The sequence below is a fragment of the Pan troglodytes genome, chromosome 1 (genome assembly GCF_028858775.2).
Source record: "Pan troglodytes isolate AG18354 chromosome 1, NHGRI_mPanTro3-v2.0_pri, whole genome shotgun sequence".
Lineage (NCBI taxonomy): Eukaryota > Metazoa > Chordata > Mammalia > Primates > Hominidae > Pan > Pan troglodytes.
This window is the reverse complement of record NC_072398.2, coordinates 195,395,916-195,414,868: the sequence shown is the minus strand read 5'-3', so window position 1 is coordinate 195,414,868 and position 18,953 is coordinate 195,395,916. Positions and strand designations below refer to the sequence as shown.

Sequence of the window (18,953 nt, the reverse complement as noted above, 5' to 3'; positions counted from 1 at the left end):
GGTGACAAATGCAGGAAGCCGACTTTTCTCCCAGCTCGCCACATCTCACTGGTGACTCCGAGGATGTGTCCTACCTCCTGGGTTAGACGTTGCCTGGCCATCAAGGCTGCCTGGCACTGAGTCCGCCAGCAGTGCGTGGGTGGCAGCAACCCCCGGCAGGGACCGAATCACTTCTTTTCTCCCCGCTGGGCCGTTGAGCCACGTGTGGCATCCATGGGGCAGCCTGCACCTGGGGCGAAGAGAAGCATAGTAGTTACCAGTGTAAGGTTCAAAATTCCCTTTTTGCACTGCACGGTGAGATGCCCAGGGCTCCAGCTCGGTGCCTGGACATAGCGATTCCTGGGCCTGCCCGTCGCCGCCCCAAGCGAAGCTGGTGCGCCTTGGGCGGAGCAGACAGAGACCGTGGGTGGCAGGGGCTTGGGAAGACATGGGCGGCTAGGGCTTTATGCGCCCTCACCGCCGCCCTCTGCTATTTGCAGGCAATGGACGAGCCGGGAATGAGCCTCCTAGACCAGTCCGTGATCAAGAAAGGTAAGGAATGGTCTGTCAGGGCAGAGCCCGGCGAGATGGTGCAGGCCCTTGGTGCACAGATCCATTTTCTTCACCGGCCGTGCCTCCTGTGTGTCGCCAGGCTGGGTGTCCACCAGGCACTCTTCCTGGCCCAGCCAGATGTTAGGCAGAGGTGCGGGCTTGGTGAGTTTGCCCAGCACCCTGTGGCCTGGGGTGGGCCTCAGCGGATCAGCATTCACTGGGCTGCAGCACTGGGAGCCTGGCCTCTCCCCGCCGAGGGGGAGGGCACTCTTCTGGATCTGGAGTTGATTTGCAGAACGAGTTAAACCACTTCCCTGTTTCCCTAAGAGGTGGGAATGGAAGTGCTGTTCCCACGGAGTTGGGGAAATGATTTTCACTTTACAGTGCCTTAGCATTTCGGTGCCTGGCGGGCACTTTCTTCCCCTTCCTTCCAGGCAGGGCCTTGGAGGCCTCTGGGGGAATTTTCTTTCTGTGGGAGTCTCTTGCGGCATTTAGACTTAGGGGAGCTTGTGTGTGAGTACTGTGTGTTAGGCTGTGTGCACCTGAGTCAGGGCCCACCTGCTCCTGGGTGTCTGTGTCCATGTGAGTTCAGGGTCCTGTGCATGTCTGAAATGTTCCCTTCATGGGTGTCTTAGTATTTCTTGGAGTGTGAGCGTGTCTGTTTCTGTGAATGTGTTTGTGAGGTGTGTCTCTGTATGTTGGTGTGCATTTCTCTGCATTTGGGGGATGTACACATTTCTCAATATGTACAGTATCTCTGTTGTGTCCTGCACTTTGTTCTTTGGTATCTGAGGATTTCCAAGCATGCGCGGGCCCTCTCTGTGTATATATAGGAGTATTTATGTGACTCCTGGCATTAGTAAAATCCAGGGACACGGGATCCACTTTTTCTGGCCTGAGGACCAAGTACTGGCCATGACAGGGGAAGGTGAGAGACGACAAAAACAGAGAGACAGCCAGAGAGGAGCAGAGAGTCAGAGGGGCCCAGGCATTGGGTAGCAGCCTCTTTACATTTGGGGCAGGTGCCCGAAAGAATTCAGAGGTGCACATGAGCCTGAGGTGCCCCAGGCAGGCACTGCTCCCACAGGGTTTGGCTTGAGTTGTTTTTCAAACGAGTGAATTCAAGCCTGGGCTCTATTTGCCCTCCACTTGTTCTCAGGGGAGGCCAAGGTGGAAGTGGTGGTAGCAGGGCTGGGGCTGGACTTCCAGGAGCTGGGGCTGAGTTACCAGGAGCTGGGGGTTGAGTGGATGACTTGGAGTGTGTAGCAGGGAAGATGAGGCAACAGGGCAGGAAGTGGGTGGGGGGAGGTGGAATTGGGGCTGTGTCCTGTGTCGCTTGGAACTGGGAGTGTGGGAAAGACACTAGGAACCTGGTTGCAGCGCAGCTCTGCTGGTGGGGCTTGGTTGGCTTACTGTACAGAGCCTTTCTTGACCCCTGAAGAAAGAGATCCGTCTGCAGTGGGCAAAAGCCTGCCTGGACTTCCTGGCCACCAGAAATATGAGCATGGTGGTGGTCCCCAGTTCCCTATTCATGCTTGGGCTCAAGAGACTGGGAGTCTAGGTTCACTGACTCCCTGAGAAAGACTAAGACCCTGCATTTTAGAAAGAGGTTTGGGGATCTCTGCCCTGCGCAAGGGTAGAAGGATCAGCTGTTCCTCTGAGCACCTTAACCCGGAACCCCGGTCCAAAGCCGAGACAGGAGACTGGATGCGAGGCCCTCCCAGAGCTGGTTTCTCTCAAACAACTTCCAAAAACTCCTAGATCCTAGGGGTACGCCGAAATCCCCCAAAGCAGTCCAAAGAACACAACGAGAGTCCTAACATCCCAGGTGGCGGCGCGCTGGCTCCCTGGAGCGGGGCGGGACGCGGCCGCGCGGACTCACGTGCACAACCGCGCGGGACGGGGCCACGCGGACTCACGTGCACAACCGCGCGGGACGGGGCCACGCGGACTCACGTGCACAACCGCGGGACCCCAGCGCCAGCGGGACCCCAGCGCCAGCGGGACCCCAGCGCCAGCGGGACCCCAGCGCCAGCGGGACCCCAGCGCCAGCGGGACCCCAGCGCCAGCGGGACCCCAGCGCCAGCGGGTCTGTGGCCCAGTGGAGCGAGTGGAGCGCTGGCGACCTGAGCGGAGACTGCGCCCTGGACGCCCCAGCCTAGACGTCAAGTTACAGCCCGCGCAGCAGCAGCAAAGGGGAAGGGGCAGGAGCCGGGCACAGTTGGATGCGGAGGTCGTGACCCAGGGGAAAGCGTGGGCGGGCGACCCAGGGCAGCTGCGGCGGCGAGGCAGGTGGGCTCCTTGCTCCCTGGAGCCGCCCCTCCCCACACCTGCCCTCGGCGCCCCCAGCAGTTTTCACCTTGGCCCTCCGCGGTCACTGCGGGATTCGGCGTTGCCGCCAGCCCAGTGGGGAGTGAATTAGCGCCCTCCTTCGTCCTCGGCCCTTCCGACGGCACGAGGAACTCCTGTCCTGCCCCACAGACCTTCGGCCTCCGCCGAGTGCGGTACTGGAGCCTGCCCCGCCAGGGCCCTGGAATCAGAGAAAGTCGCTCTTTGGCCACCTGAAGCGTCGGATCCCTACAGTGCCTCCCAGCCTGGGCGGGAGCGGCGGCTGCGTCGCTGAAGGTTGGGGTCCTTGGTGCGAAAGGGAGGCAGCTGCAGCCTCAGCCCCACCCCAGAAGCGGCCTTCGCATCGCTGCGGTGGGCGTTCTCGGGCTTCGACTTCGCCAGCGCCGCGGGGCAGAGGCACCTGGAGCTCGCAGGGCCCAGACCTGGGTTGGAAAAGCTTCGCTGACTGCAGGCAAGCGTCCGGGAGGGGCGGCCAGGCGAAGCCCTGGCGCTTTACCACACACTTCCGGGTCCCACGCCAGTTGCATCCGCGGTATTGGGCAGGAAATGGCAGGGCTGAGGCCGACCCTAGGAGTATAAGGGAGCCCTCCATTTCCTGCCCACATTTGTCACCTCCAGTTTTGCAACCTATCCCAGACACACAGAAAGCAAGCAGGACTGGTGGGGAGACGGAGCTTAACAGGAATATTTTCCAGCAGTGAGCAGGGGCTGTATGGGACGCGGGAGGAGCTCAGAGGAGGCGCGGAGAGTGCCCGAGGTTGGGTGAGTGCCTAGAGGGGAGATAGTTGAACCGGGTTCAAGAGGTGCTTAGTGGGTGTTTGTTGAATGAATGAGTGATGGGCTTTGAAGTCTGAGTGCATTGAAAGAGGGAGTGTGTAAAAAGGGCTACTTTCATCACACAGGACACAGCATATGCAAATCCTCTCCCTGTGGAAAAGCCAGACAGGTTAAAAAGGTTACAAACAAATTAGCCGGGCATGGTGGTGCGCGCCTGTAGTCCCAGCTACTCGGGAGGCTGAGCCAGGGGAATCGCTTGAACCCGGGAGGCGGAGATTGCAGTGAACCAAGATCGCGCCACTGCACTCCAGCCTGGCAACAGAGCGAGACTCCGTCTCGGAAAAAAAAAAAAAAGAAAAAAGTTACAAACCGTGTGTGGGTTTCAGGTTATACAATCAGAGCTGGAGGGGAGTGGTCAAGGATGAGAACTGAGATGGATCCCTCGTTCCCTCTGGAGGAGAGTGGGTGGTTGCCTACTTGGGGGTGGGGAATCCCTCTCCACGGGCTCAGCTGTCCAATCTCAGGGGATCTCTAGGACAGGAGCTGATGTAAACAGTCGCCCTATTCCTTGCTGTCTTTGGCCCTGGAGAAGGAGGAGGGAGCTGGGGAGGGTCTCCACTTCCCAGAGAATCTCTAAGCAGCCAGGACATGGGTGAGATGAGTGAGATACTGACTTCTGGGACAGAATTTGAGAGGGTGCCAAAAAACTCAGTAATCAAGATAAATAGGCCGGGCGCAGTGGCTCACGTCTGTAATCCCAGCACTTTGGGAGGCTGGATCACTTGAGGTCAAGAGTTCGAGACCAGCCTGGCCAAGATGGTGAAACCCCATCTCTACTAAAAATACAAAAATTAGCCCAGTGTGGTGGCGCTAGCCTGTAATCCCAGCCACTCAGGAGGCTGAGGCAGGAGAATTGCTTGATCCAGGAGGCAGAGGTTGCAGTGAGCCGAGATCATGCCACTGTACTCCAGCCTGGACAACAGAGGGAGACTATCTCAAAAAAAAAAAAAAAAAAGAGGCCGGGCGGCGGTGGCTCACACCCTGTGATCCCAGCACTTTGGGAGGCCAAGGCGGGTGGATCACCTGAGGTCTGGAGTTCGAGACCAGCCTGGCCAATATGGTGAAACCCCGTTTCTACTAAAAATACAAAAATTAGCTGGGTGGGGTGGCGGGCACCTGTAATCCCAGCTACTCCGGAGGCTGAGGCAGGAGAATCCCTTGAACCTGCGGGGCGGAGGTTGCAGTGAACCGAGATCACACCATTGCACTCCAGCCTGGACAACAACAGCAAAACTCCGTCTCAAAAAAAAAAAATAATCTTTTTTTTCGAGACACAGTTTTACTCTCTCGCCCAGGTTGGGGTGCAGCACCACGATCTCAGCTCACTGCAACCTCTGCCTCTCAGATTCTCGTACCTCAGCCTCCCAAGTAGCTGGGATTACAGGTACCTGTCACCACGCCCAGCTAATTTTTGTATTTTTAGTAGGGGCGTGGTTTCACCATGTTGGCCAGGCTGGTCTCGAACTCCTGACCTCAAGTGACCTGCCCGCTTCAGCCACCCAAAGTGCTGGGATTACAGGCGTGAGCCACCACGCTTGGCCTTTTTAAATGAAAATAGTGCAAAAATCCACGATAAACAAAATATCAAAAATTTACTGAACTTGCACTTCCACAACCCTTTCTCACCTGCCTCCCAGGCTACTCTCTGCCCCAGAAAGCAACTTTAAAAATGTGCAGATGGAATTTGGACTTTACCTGAAAACGGTGGGAGCTATGGAAAACCTTGGAGCAGGGGAGTGAAGGATAGAAATTATATGTAAAAGAAACCCTGGGCCGGGCGCAGTGGCTTATGCCTGTAATCCCAGCACTTTGGGAGGCCGAGGCAGGTGGATTACCTGAGGTCAGGAGTTTGAGACCAGCCTGACCAACATGGTGAAATGTCATCTCTACTAAAAATACAAAAAAATTGGCCAGGCATGGTGGTGCACGCCTGTAGTCCCAGCTACTCCGGAGGCTGAGACAGGAAAATCGCTTGAACCCGGGAGGCGGAGGTTGCAGTGAGCCAAGATTGTGCCATTGCACTCCAGCCTGGGCAACAAGAGCGAAACTCCATCTTAAAAAAAAAGAAAGAAACCCTCTGGCAGTTGATGGGAAGGAAACTTAATCGGCAGGTCCCAGCAGGGGAGATGAGGAGACTCTAGGGAGGGCATTTGCACATGCTGTGCCCCAGTGTGGGCCAGGGAGCAGGTCACTACTCCTCCCGTCTACCTTCCTCTTGCTCCAACCCCTTCAAGCTTTGGACCAGTGGTACCCTAAGTGTAGTCCAAGGAACCACATGCATCAGGACCCCCAGGGGGTGCTTGTTAAAAATGCAAATTTTGGCCAGGTGCGGTGGCTCACACCTGTAATCCCAGCACTTTGGGAGGCCGAGGCGGGTGGATCACGAGGTCAGGAGATCGAGACCATCCTGGCAAACACGGTGAAACCCCATCTCTACTAAAAAAACATAAACAAACAAACAAAAAAAACATTAGCTGGGCGTGGTGGCGGGCGCCTGTAGTCCCAGCTACTCGGGAGGCTGAGGCAGGAGAATAGCGTGAACCCGGGAAGCGGAGCTTGCAGTGAGCTGAGATTGCGCCACTGCACCCCAGTCTGGGCGACAGAGCGAGACTCTGCCTCAAAAAAAAAAAAAAAAAAAATGCAAATTTCTTGGGCACCACCCCACATTGACTGCATGAGAACCCCTGGAAGTATGGCCCTGGAACTTGCATTTTTTAACGATTTTTTGAGGTAAAATTTACATACCTAAAATTTACACATTGTAAGAATATAATTTGATGATTTTTAGTAAATGTAGAGTTGTGTAACCATTACCACAAAAAAATCCATTTTGAGGCATTTCTGCCATCCCCAGAAATTCCCATTTGTAGCTACTCTCCATTCTCACCCCAAGCCTTAGGCCACCACTGATCTGTTTTCTGTCCATAAATTTGCATATTCTGGACATGTTCTATAAATAGAATATATAAATATGCAGACTTTTGCATCAAGCGTCTTTTGCTTAGCATAATATTTTTGAGGCTCTCCCCAAACATTATGCTAAGTAAAAGAAGCAGCAATAAAAAGAAACAAACTATTATCAGCAGTTTGTTTCTTTTTATTGCTTCATAGTATGCCATTGTATGGGTGTAACATATTTTGTTTATCCATTGGTCAGTTGACGGGCACTTGGGTTGTTTCCACTTTTTAGCTGTCTTAAATAATGTTGCTATGAACATTCACATACATGCCTTACTATAGACATATATTTTTAGCGCTTTTGAGTAAACTCCTAGGAGTGCAATTGCTGGATTATATGGTCGGTTTAGGTTTAATTTTTAAGAAACTGTCAAGCTGTTTTCTAAAGTGGCTGTATTATTTTGCATTCTCACCAGCAATGTGTGAGGGTTCCACTTTTCCACATCCTACACTTAGAATTGTCTTTTTTTTTTTTTTTTTTTTTTTTTTTTTTGAGATGGAGTTTCACTCTTGTTGCCCAGGCTGGAGTGCAATGACGTGATCTCGGCTCACCGCAACCTCTGCCTCCTGGGTTCAAGTGATTCTCCTGCCTCAGCCTCCTGAGTAGCTGGGATTACAGGTGCGTGACCCACGCCCAGCTAATTTTGTTTTTTTAGTGGAGATGGGGTTTCTCCATGTTAGTCAGGCTGGTCCTGAACTCCCGACCTCAGGTGATCAACCCGCCTTGGCCTCCCAAAATGCTGGGCTTACAGGTATGAGCCACCATGCCTGGCCTTTTTTATTTATTTATTGTTTTGAGATGGATTGTCTCTCTGTCACCCAGGCTGGAGTGCAGTGGCACAATCTCGGCTCACTGCAACTTCTGCCTCCTGGGTTCAAGCAATTCTCCTGCCTCAGCCTCCCCAGTAGCTAGGATTATAGGCACGCACCACCACACCCGGCTAATTTTTGTATTTTTAGTTGAGACGGGGTTTCACCACGTTGGACAGGCTGGCTGGTCTCGAACTCCTGATCTCATGATCCATCCACCTCAGCCTCCCAAATTGCTGGGATGACAGGCATGAGCCACCGTGCCTGGCCCCTGTCTTTTTTATTATAACCATCAAGTGGTATCTCAGTATACTTTTAATTTGCATTTCCCCAATGACTAATAATGTTAAGAACTTTTTCATGTACTTATTAACCATTCATCTCTCATTTTTAGTGAAATGTCTATTTACATATTTGGACCATTTTCTATTTAGGTTGCTATCTTATTGTTGAGTTATAATAGTTCTTTATATAATATATTCTGAATACAGTCCTTTATCAGATATATGATTTGAAAATATTTTCTTCCAGTTTGTGGTTTATCTTTTTCTTTTCTATTTTTAAAATTTTAATTTTTTTTTTTTTTTTGCATTTTTAAAAATTATCTTTTTTTTTTTTTTTTTTTTTTCATAGAAACAGGGTCCCGCTATGTTGCCCAGGCTGGTCTCAAACTCCTGGCTTCCAGTGATCCTCCTGTCTTCCAGTGATCCTCCTGTCTTCCAGTGATCCTCCTGTCTTGGCCTCCCTAAGTGCTAGGGTTACAGGAGTAAGCAACTGCTCTCTTTTTTTTTTTTAATTAAAAAACTTTTTAGAGATAGGTCTCACTAAGTTGTTCAAGCTGGAGTTTGGTGGCTATTTACAGGCAAGATCATAGCACACTGCACCCTCGAACTCCTGAACTCAAGTGATCCCCCTGCCTGAGCCTCTCGAGTAACTGGGACTACATTCTCATGCTACCATACCAGGCTATTTTCTTAATAATATCTTTTGAGGTGCAAAAGTTTTAGACTTTGATGAAGTCCAATTTATCATCATTTTCTTTCTTTCTTTCTTTCTTTTTTTTTTTTTTGAGACCAGTCTCACTCTGTCGCCCAGGCTGGAGTGCAGTGGCGCTATCTCAGCTCACTGCAACTTCCGCCTCCTGGGTTCAAGCGATTCTCCTGCCTCAGCCTCCCAAGTAGCTGGGATTACAGGTGAGCGCCACCATGCTGGGCTAATTTTTGTATTTTTAGTAGAGACAGTTTCACCATGTTGGCCAAGTTGCTGTTAAACTCCTGACCTCAGGTGATCTGCCCGCTTCGGCCTCCCAAAGTGCTGGGATTCCAGGAGTCAGCCACCACACCTGGCCTATCATTTTCTTTTATAAGCCTTGCTTTTGGTGTTGTATCTAGGAACTCTTTGCTCAATCTGAGGTCAGGAAGATTTTTCTCCTAAGTTTTCTGTTGTTGTTGTTGTTGTTGTTATTTGTATTTTTAGTAGAGATGGGGTTTTCCCATGTTGTCCAGGCTGGTCTCAAACTCCTGACCTCAAATGATCCACCCGCCTTGCCTTCCAAAGTGGTAGGATTACAGGTGTAAGCCAAGACGCCTGGCCTTCTATGTTTTCTTCTAGAAAAAACTTGCAACTTTAACAAGGCTTCTTGGAGAGTTTGTTGCACACTTGCCTAGGTTCAGAAGTCAGACCATATCTACCACCTGCGGACAGAGTGCCTTGTCTGACAGGTTGAATAACTGGGAGCTCTTGTGTCTGCAGGAGTGTGTGTGTGTGTGTGTGTGTGTGTGTGTGTGTGAATGGCTTCTGCATATGTGACCAGCAGGACACCATTAGATCACTTCAGCTTCAGGAGTCACCACAGGGAATCCTGTTCTGTGTGTGTGGGAGACAAACTTTAGTGTCTCTGCTTTGCCCTGTGTGCTAGTTTAATTCCTACCTCCACCACTGCCCTTCTGTGACCCACCTGCTTCCCTAACCATGGATTCCATCCCTCTTGCCATTTTCAAGGGAAGAAGCTCTGAGAAAAAAAGGGACAGGTGGGGGAAGCAGCAAGGTCTGTCACTCATATACACAAACACATGAGCAATGTCATCTCTGCCCTTATATCTAGCAGCACCTATGTTTGCATAAATCTGGCATCAACAGGAGAAAGCACTTGCAAATATCCATATCTAGGCTACCACATTCCTCCATACTCCAGCTCATCCTCATTGCTGTATTTATCACAAGGGCATACAGTTCTTGTATACAGTCATCCTTTTTTATTTTTTTTGAGATGGAGTTTCGCTCTGTCGTCCAGGCTGGAGTGCAATGGTGCAATCATAGCTCACTGCAGCCTCAAACTGGGCTCAGTCATTCTGTGGCCTCAGCTTTCCGAGCAGCTGGGACTATGGGCACATGCCACCATGCCTGGCTAACTTAAAAAAATTTTTTTTTGTAGAGATGAGGTCTCACTATGTTGCCCAGGCTGGTCTCAAACTTCTGGGCTCAAGTGATCCTCCTGCCTCAGTTTCCCAAAGTGTTGGGATTACAGGTGTGAGTTACCATGCTCAGCCAGCCTGGGCCCTAGGTTTTAATAGCAGTTGGATGGAGAAGGCTGCTCATCCTTTTTCTCCGACCCCTACTTCTGGTGAGGGGTGATGGGAGGGAAGACAGTTACTTTGCCCTTCTTTTTATTTTTAATTTATCAATTTGTAGGTTTTTGTTTTTGTTTTTGTTTTTGAGACAGGGTCTCACTGTGCCACCCAGGCTGGCGTGGTCAGCTCACTGCAACCTCTGCCTCTTGGGCTCAAGCAATCCTCCTACCTCAGCCTCCAGAGTAGCTGGGACTGCAGGCGTGTGCAATCATGCCTGGCTAATTTTTGTATTTTTTGTAGAGACAAGGTCTTATTGTATTGCCCAGGCTGGTCTTGAACTCCTGGGCTCAATCCTCTCACCTCGGCCTCCCAAAGTGCTGGGATTACAGGTGTGAGCCACCGTGCCTGGCCTCATTTGTAGTTTTATTTGTTTAAAGTCAAGCTCGAGGTATAATTTTTTTATACATACAGTATAGTTCAGTTCGGGTTCCCAGAGCCCTTGCATCATTAGCTTATTTCATATTCACTCATGGCCACCTCTGCCAAGACCCTGCCCTCCACACACTCATGCTTGGTAGGGAAGACACCCATGGAAACAGACCAGGAAGGTTCAGTGCGGTAAGGCCAGGGATGGGGGTGAGAGGGAGCTGGGGGGCAGGGGAGAGAAGCTCTGCACAGGGGTTGGTGCCTAAACTCAGTAGAGTGGAGAAGGACCCCTGAGAACCAAAGGAGCACTGTGGGGCTCAAAGAGCTCACACCCTGGGAGTCACTACATCCCAGGAGGCACTTCACACTTGTTCCATTTGGCCTGTGCTGGGTTTTTAAATCTTTGAATCATTGCCAATGCTTAAAACTCCAGAGATTTCACAGAAAAATCCAGAATCCTAGTTTCAAAAATCAGCAAAACAAAACAAAAACACAAACAAACCAGGAGCTTTGTGTCCTGCTTGGCAGCACTTTGCATAAGGTGCCCCTCTAGCCTGCCAACCTCCCCCACAGCCCACTTACTATGTTACCTGTTGAGCCCCTCCTCCCTTGAAGCCTGGAGCTCTGCTGTCCACCAAGTGGCCACTATAGCCACGAGTGGCTCTTGAGCACCCAAAATGTGACTAGTCTGAATTGAGATGCGCTTAAGCATAAAATGTCCATTGGATTTTGAAGGCTAATTTCAAACAATGTAAAATATCTCACTAATAATTTTTAAAATATTGATTACATGTTGAAATGATTCTATTTTTAATATATTGGGCTAAATAAAATATACTAAATAGTAATATATTATTTACTATTATATTGATTAAAATTAACTTCACATGTTTCTTTTTACTGTTTAAAATGTGGGCCAGGCCTGGTGGCTCACCCCTTTAATTCCAGCACTTTGGGAGGCCAAGGCAGGCAGGTGGATAGCTTGAGTCCAGGAGTTCAAGACCAGTCAGGGCAACATGGTGAAACCCCATCTCTATGAAACATACAAAAATTACCCAGGCATGGTGGCACACACCTGTAGTCCCAGCAACTTGGGAGGCTGAGGTGGGAGGATTGCTTGAGCCTGGGAGGTGGTGGTTGCAGTGAGCTGTGATTGTACCACTGTACTCCAGCCTGGGCAACAGAGCAAGACCCTGTCTCAAAAAAAAAATGGTGGACACTAGGAAATGTAAATGTATACATGTGGCTCACATTATATTTCTCTTGGTCAGCTTGGGTCTAGAGCCTAATGGACAAATGGGGACCCAGCAAGAGGGGCAGGCAGAGCCAGAACACAAGGGAGGGCGAAGGAGGCCATTGTAACATGATGGTTAAAGCTGTGAACTCTGGAGTCAGTGCTCAGAGTTGAAGGTTCATTTCTGCCCCTTACTTGCTGTCCCACTTTAACCTCTTCGAACTTTCAGCACCTGGCACTCATTGACAGGTGAAATTATAGTTGGCACTCATTGACAGGTGACATCATTTTGTCTAGCTCTGGAGCTGGGATTTGATTCTCAGGGAACTGACCGGGCTCTGATGAGTTTTAGGCTGAGTTTTTGGCTGCAGAATGATGCATTCAGATGGAAAGATCCCTCTGGACTGGGGCAGGGTGACCAGAGCAAGGTCTGTGGAGAAATTCACATGGGAAGGGAACCTGTGCTGTGTGCATGCAGAGGAGTGGCCACATACAAGGCACATAAAGAAATGAAAGTCGTAGGATGGGCAGGGGTGGGAGAAACAAAAAAAGAAAGCTGTAGGATCTAGTGATGGATGGGATGTGGTGATGGATGGGGTGTGGTGATGGATGGGATGTGCTGGGGGAGAGGGTTGCAGAGGGTATCACAGAGGTTTCTGGCTGGGCTGCTGGGTGGAGGTGGGGAGGTTTATCCAGAGAGGGAGAGACTAGATGTTCTGCCAGGCTACGGATCAGGCTAGCCTTTCCTACTTTTGTATTCCTCAGCCCTGGCACCATTCTTGGCATGAAAGTGCTCAGCCAATATTGCCAAGTGGCTGGAAGGCTAACAGCACCGCCTTTGAGACTGCAGTCTTGGGTTTGCTACCGGTTCTCCGTCTACCAGCTGTGTGATCTCAGGCATATTACTTCACCTCTCTGGACATCAGTCTCCTCATCTGTAAAATGGGAATAGTGATAAGTGTAGCCCCTTGTGGGTTGTTCCAAGGACTGAGTGGGTTTACCTACGGGAGCACACAGCAGTGAGTGCTCAGTAGCTGTTAGTCCCAGACTCCACACCCGAGCCTCACTCCTGATGTACACACGAGGCCTTGTCTACCAAGGCTGTCACCTCCTTAAAGGAAGAAAAGGCCAAAGGGTTCCGCTAAAGAAGCAAGTGCTTCGATATTCTCCCTTCCCCTGAGGCTAAGCAGGAGGATGGAGGTTAGACTGCAGGAAGAACTTTCTTTCTCTTATAGCCAAGAATGTCTAAGTGAATTTTAGAAAATTAACTTCTGGCCGGGCACGGTGGCTCATGCCTGTAATCCCAGCACTTTGGGAGGCCGAGGCGGGTGGATCATGAGGTCAGGAGTTTGAGACCAGCCTGGCCAATATGGTGAAACCCCATCTCTACTAAAAATATAGAAATTAGCCAGGCGTGGTGGTGGGCACCTGTAGTCCCAGCTACTCAGGAGGCTGAGGCAGAAGAATCGCTTGAACCCAGGAGGCAGAGGTTGCGGTGAGCCGAGATGGTACCACTGCACTCCAGCCTGGTGACAGAGCGAGACTCCATCTCAAAAAAAAAAAAAAAGAAAGAAAGAAAGAAAGAAAGAAAGAAAGAAAGAAAGAAAGAAAGAAAATTAACTTCTCAGATTCCCTTCTCTGGGCTTCAGACAATTAGTAGATAATTAGGGAGTGTTTGGGGAGGGGGTATAGGGCCTATCTCCTGGTCTCCTTTAGCATTCGCAGAGTGACTTGGCAGGAAGAGAGGGCCAGGGCTGAAGGCATTAACAGGGCAATAACCTCCCTGTCTCCAGGATGTGGAGCCCACAGTCTCCAGGCCCCTCACCGATGCAGGGGTGAGGTGGGGTGGGAGGGCGGAGAGGAAAAACGTGGGAATCACGAATGGGAAGAGGGGATTTGGGGACTCCCTGTGATTGCCCAGCCCTGGCCTGACCCTGCTGCAGGGCCCCAGGGGTCCTGCCTCCAGCTCACACTCATATCCTTACATCCAGGTCCCTCTCTGATGGCATCCGCTAAAACACCAAGATTCCGCTGGAGCTGTTTGAGTTTAAGATAGGACCAGCCTGGTTCAGTGAGGGGGACACAGATTCAAGAGCCAGACAACTCGGAGTTCAGTCTCTGAGTTCACATCCATCAGTTGAGGGAACTTGGGCAAGTCACTTTCACCTCACTGTGGCTCAGTTTCTCCCTTCATAAAGCAAGGATACCAGACCCTCCCTTGAGTGGGGCCGTGTGCGGCAGCCACTGGCTCAGTGTTTCCCTCTTCTCCACAGTGCCCATCCCCTCCAAAGCCAGCAGCCTCTCAGCCCTCTCCTTGGCCAAAGACAGCCTGGTGGGCGGCATCACAAATCCTGGTGAGGTCTTCTGCTCCGTGCCCGGCCGGCTTTCACTGCTCAGCTCAACGTCCAAGTACAAGGTGACGGTGGGGGAGGTGCAGCGGCGACTCTCGCCTCCCGAGTGCCTCAACGCCTCCCTCCTGGGGGGTGTCCTCCGCAGGTAGGAAGGCCAGCCCACAATTCCCCGCCTGGTTGGATCCCTGGCCTCTTCAGGCCTTCTCAAGGCATCAGAGAGGAGGCCAGTCTCACCTAGGCCCCCTGCCTCAGTCTCCCTGGGAGGGGAGGCCCCGGGGACTCTGGATTGTGCATGTTGTGGGGGCCGGCCCAGGTCCCTGGTGGCTGCCACATGTCTGTGGGTCTGGGGTAGGGAGGTGGGCAGAGAAAGAAGCCTGGGCACAGAGAAGGGATGGAGAACTCATCCACACTGGTCAGGACGAGACTGGGTCTGGGGAAGAGAGAGGGCCATCCTCACCCCCTCTTCTAGGAAATGAACCCCAGGACCCGAGGCCCATTCTGTGCGGCAGCATAGGCCCTGTGTGTTTTGGGGTGTGGAGCATGGTAGTCCATGGTTCATCTTCCTAGATCTGTGTCTCTCTCTCTCTGTGCATGTCTTTGTGCCTGGGAAGGGTATTTCTGCTTCAGGGCCATGAGCTTGGATGAGTCTGAGGATGGTGTGGACATGTGTGTGCGTGTGCATGTGTCTATAGTAGCGGATGGCCAGGAGCATGTGTTTCCATGAGTGTGAGTATCCTGTGTTTCTTCTAGTGGGATGTGTGGCCTAGGGTGTGTCCTGCTGTGTGTGTGTGTGTGTGTGTGTGTGTGTGTGATTGCCTGTGCATCTGGAGCTAGTCACATGGATGTTTACATATCTGTGCCACTGTGTGGGAGTGGCATTTGTGCAGTCATAGGGGTTATCTCCTTACTCCTAGCATCTTGGAGGATCTCTGTGAGTCCCTGAGTGTCTGTACATGTGTTCCTGGGACCCTGACTTGGTGTGATCCTGTGTCTCTGTGTCCCTGGGTGTCTGAGTCTGTGTCTCTGCATATGTCTGTCTCTATTGGTTCTACGTGTCTCTATTCTTTCACGTGTGTGTGTGTGTGTGTGTGAGAGTCACCAGGTGGCTGTGTGTGTACCTGTGTCTCCCCATGTGTCTCTCTTTCTGTATGTCACTGCGTGTCTCTACATATAGGTCTGTGTATCCCCGGGTAGGTGTGTGTGGCCATCTGGTGTGCTAAGGACCCCAGGATGTCCCACCCTGGCTGCCCCTGCTGTTGAGAGGATTAGAGTGAACTGAGGGGCTCCTGGAGCTGGGTGCTGGCCCCCCTGCCTCTGTCTTGGCTGCAAAACCATGGAGATTAGTTGCGCCCTTGCTGAGAGACCTCAGAGCATCCCCAGGACCAATCCCAAACCTCAACAGGGGCTGGTGGAGGCAACAAGGCCCTTTGGCAGCCACTTAGCTTCCATGCGTTTCTCTTGTCTTCATAGTTGTATGTCTGTCTGTCTCTGTGCATGTCAAGGGCCAAGTCCAAAAATGGGGGCCGGTGTTTGCGGGAACGGTTAGAGAAGATTGGGCTCAACCTGCCAGTTGGCCGTCGCAAGGCCGCCAATGTGACGCTGCTGACTTCGCTAGTGGAAGGTGAGTGAGGCCTGAAGGTGGGCATGGGAGTGGATGTGAGGGCAAGTGAGTTGTCTGGTGTGACTGTCTCTAATGCAGGAGGGTGTGTTTAGTGGTGTGTGTGTATCTGTGTAAGTGTTGCAGTATCTGTGTGCGTATTCTCTGTCATGTATAAGGTGTGTTTGTGATTTCTGTGTGTAGTCCTTGTACATGTGTGCATGCATGTGCAATGGAGACCTACTTGCAGTGTGCGGATGTGTATGTGTATGTGGGTGTGGGTGTGGGTGTGTGGGTGTGTGTGTTGGCGGGGAGTGGCCAGTGTTTGGATGTGGTAAAGGGATGAAGGGGGTGACAGCCCCCTCCCCTGGAGGTTGGTGCCTCTGGAATACATGGTGGGCCCAGCTCCCATCTCTGAGCTCAGAGCCCAACCTAATGGCCCCAAGGTGGGGCAATGGAATGGGGGCTGGAGCTGGGCTGGGAAGGAACATCAGAGGGGGCATCTACACAGGCAGGATGGGGCAGGATACCCCTGACCAGGGGGTCAGAGGTTCAAAGCTGTGTTCCAGGCGCAGAGGTACACCCGGCAGTAGTGACAGCTCCCCTCCCCCCAGGAGAGGCCGTGCACCTGGCCCGAGACTTCGGTTACGTCTGTGAGACGGAGTTCCCAGCCAAGGCAGCTGCCGAGTACCTGTGCCGACAGCACGCTGACCCGGGGGAGCTGCACAGCCGCAAGAGCATGCTGCTGGCTGCCAAGTGAGTGAGGGCACCCTGCACAGGCACACGTGGGTGCCATGCACAGACAGACATCATGTATGGGCACAATGGACACCACTGTGTACATGAGCAGTGGGCACACATGCGTATTTGCGCACCACTGTGTACACGAGCAGTGGGCACACACGTATGTGCGCGCCACTGTGTACGTGAGCAGTGGGCACACACACATACGTGCGCGCCACTGTGTACACGAGCAGTGAGCACACACACGTACCTGCGGCCCATGTGGCACCACACATGGGCACACCTAGGCTCCCTGCTTAGGCTTTCCTGGGCACATGTGTGCATGCCACCTGGGCACACTTGGGTGCCACATATGGGTATATTTGGGCATCATGTTTATCACTCAGACATACATGAACACTCCTCACAAGCTCCTGGAGCACACATAGACACTACATGTGAACATATCTGGGCTCCTGCGTCAGGAACAGTGATGTCACATACTGGCTCACACAGGCTCACGCATGGGTCCTACACTCACATACACTCCCAGGACACCACCAGCCCTACTCCCCATCGCAGGTCTGAGGCTCCCTCTTCTAGCCTTGCCCATCAACCCTCTGCTCCAGTGATGTCCATCAGGCCACCAAGTCACACCTGACTGCTCTGCAAGTCCCATTGTGCCTCCCTCACTACCGTTCACATGCTGCCACCTCTACTCAGGTCTTCACCTCACTCCTGGACCTTCACCCCAGAGTGTCCCTGTTCCCAACCTCCCTGCACGTGCACCCGCCCCACTGCATAAGAATCTTCAATGGTTCCCGCTGCATTGATTTTCAAACTAGGTCTGCGAGGGCACCTCAGGGCCTGTTTAACAAACTAGTATTCTATTAAGATTTAGTTTTGTTTTTGTTTTTTGAGATGGAGTTTCGCTCTTGTTTCCCAGACTGGAGTGCAGTGGCGCGATCTCAGCTCACTGCAACCTCCACCTCCTGGCTTCAAGCAATTCTCCTGCCTCAGCCTCCCGAGTAGCTGGGATCACAGGCGCCTGCCACAGGCCCAGCTAATTTTTGGTATTTTAAGTAGAGACGGGGTTTCACCATGTTGGCCAGGCTGGTCTCGAACTCCTGGCCTCAGGTGATCCACCCGCCTTGGCCTCCCAAAGTTCTGGAATTACAGGCGTGAACCACCACTCCCGGCCCCAAGATTTAGTTTTTCAGGCCAGGCAAGATGGCTCACATCTGTAATCCCAGCACTTTGAGAGGCTGAGGCTGGTGGATCGCTTGAGCCCAGGAATTGGAGACTAGCCTGGGCAACATGGTGAAACCCGGTCTCTAGTAAAAATACAACAATTAGCTGTGGTGGTGCACTCCTGTAGTCCCAGCTACTTGGGAGGCTGAGGTGGGAGGATAACCTGAGCCTGGGAGGTCAAGGCTGCAGTAAGCCATGATTGCATCGCTGTACTCTAGCCTGCATGACATAGTGAGACCCCATCTCAAAAAAAAAAAAAAAGGCGAAAGCTTTAGTTCTTCCAAAAGAGTTCTTATCTTAGTCCATTTGGGCTGCTATAACAAAATACCATAAACTGGGTAGCTTATAGACAACAGAATTATTTATTTATTTATTTATTGAGACAGAATCTTGTTCTGTTGCCCAGGCCGGAGTGCAGTGGTGCAATCTCGGTGCACTGCAACCTCCAGCTCCTGGGTTCAAGCAATTCTCCTGCCTCAGACTCCTGAGTAGCTGGGATTACAGGTGCCTGCCACCACATCTGGTTAATTTTTGTATTTTTAGTAAAGGTTTCACCATGTTGGCCAGGCTGGTCTCAAACTCCTGACCTCACATGATCCACCTGCCTTGGGCTCTCTAAGTGCTTGGATTATAGGTGTGAGCCACCACGCCCAGCCAACAAGAGAAATTTATTTCTCATAGTGCTGGAGGCTGGGAAGTTCAAGGTCAAGGCAGATTCCCTGTCGGGTGAGGGCCTGCTTTCTGGCTCATAGACAGCACCTTGTTGTGTGTCCTCACATTGTAGAAGGGAGAAGGGGTTTCTCTCTGGCTTCTTTTATAACAAGGGCATTAATCCCATTCATGACGGCTCCACCTCCATGACCTAATCACCTCCCAAAGGCCTCACCTCCTAATACTATCACCTGGGGGGGTAGGATTTCAACATACAAATTTTGGGGAACATAAGCATTCACACCATAGCAGTCCCACTGCAAGAAAAGACAGAGAGAGGAGGGGGATAGAGAAAGAGAGAAAGAAAGAGAGAGAGACTGAGTGCAGTGGCTTATGCCTGTAATCCCAGCACTTTGGGAAGCTGAGGTGATCAGATCGCTTGAGCCCAGGAGTTCAAGGCCAGCCTGGGCAACTTGGCGAAACCCCATCTGTACTAAAAAAAAATTAGCCAGGAGTGATGGTGTGCACCTGTAGTCCCAGCTACTCGGGAGGCTGAGGTTGAGACTGCAGTGAGCTGGGATCACACCACTGCACTCCAGCCTGGGTGACAGAGCAAGACCTTGTCTCGGAAAAAAAAGAAAAGAGAGAGATAAATCTGAGAACTA

At 51.7% G+C, this 18,953-nt stretch overlaps 2 protein-coding genes across 2 annotated transcripts in view; both read left to right on the top strand.

Moving 5' to 3' along the window:
• The window catches only part of TFAP2E (transcription factor AP-2 epsilon), a 29,811-nt gene that overhangs the window by 8,627 nt on the left and 2,231 nt on the right, over positions 1 to 18,953 (top strand). The window contains exons 4-7 of the mRNA XM_016949057.3: positions 480 to 531; positions 13,989 to 14,211; positions 15,569 to 15,687; positions 16,278 to 16,419. Of these exons, the coding sequence (XP_016804546.3) occupies positions 480 to 531; positions 13,989 to 14,211; positions 15,569 to 15,687; positions 16,278 to 16,419 (536 nt within the window). The remainder of the gene's footprint in view (positions 1 to 479; positions 532 to 13,988; positions 14,212 to 15,568; positions 15,688 to 16,277; positions 16,420 to 18,953) is intronic.
• Positions 567 to 3,642, top strand: LOC134807882 (collagen alpha-1(I) chain-like). Its single transcript, XM_063789707.1, has 5 exons — positions 567 to 693; positions 1,691 to 1,770; positions 2,300 to 2,823; positions 3,013 to 3,331; positions 3,499 to 3,642. The coding sequence occupies exons 1-4, from the start codon at positions 567 to 569 to the stop codon at positions 3,152 to 3,154; spliced, it is 873 nt and encodes a 290-aa protein (XP_063645777.1). The 3' UTR covers positions 3,155 to 3,331; positions 3,499 to 3,642.

What these genes read in the sequence shown, in the direction of transcription:
- LOC134807882 (XM_063789707.1), top strand. Translation starts at nt 567, where the DNA reads ATGGTGCAGGCCCTTGGTGCACAGATCCATTTTCTTCACCGGCCGTGC. An exon ending in TGAGTTACCAGGAGCTGGGG is followed by an intron (nt 1,771 to 2,299) that starts GTTGAGTGGATG and finishes CCTAGATCCTAG; the next exon opens with GGGTACGCCGAAATCCCCCA. An exon ending in CAGCTGCGGCGGCGAGGCAG is followed by an intron (nt 2,824 to 3,012) that starts GTGGGCTCCTTG and finishes CCTGCCCCACAG; the next exon opens with ACCTTCGGCCTCCGCCGAGT.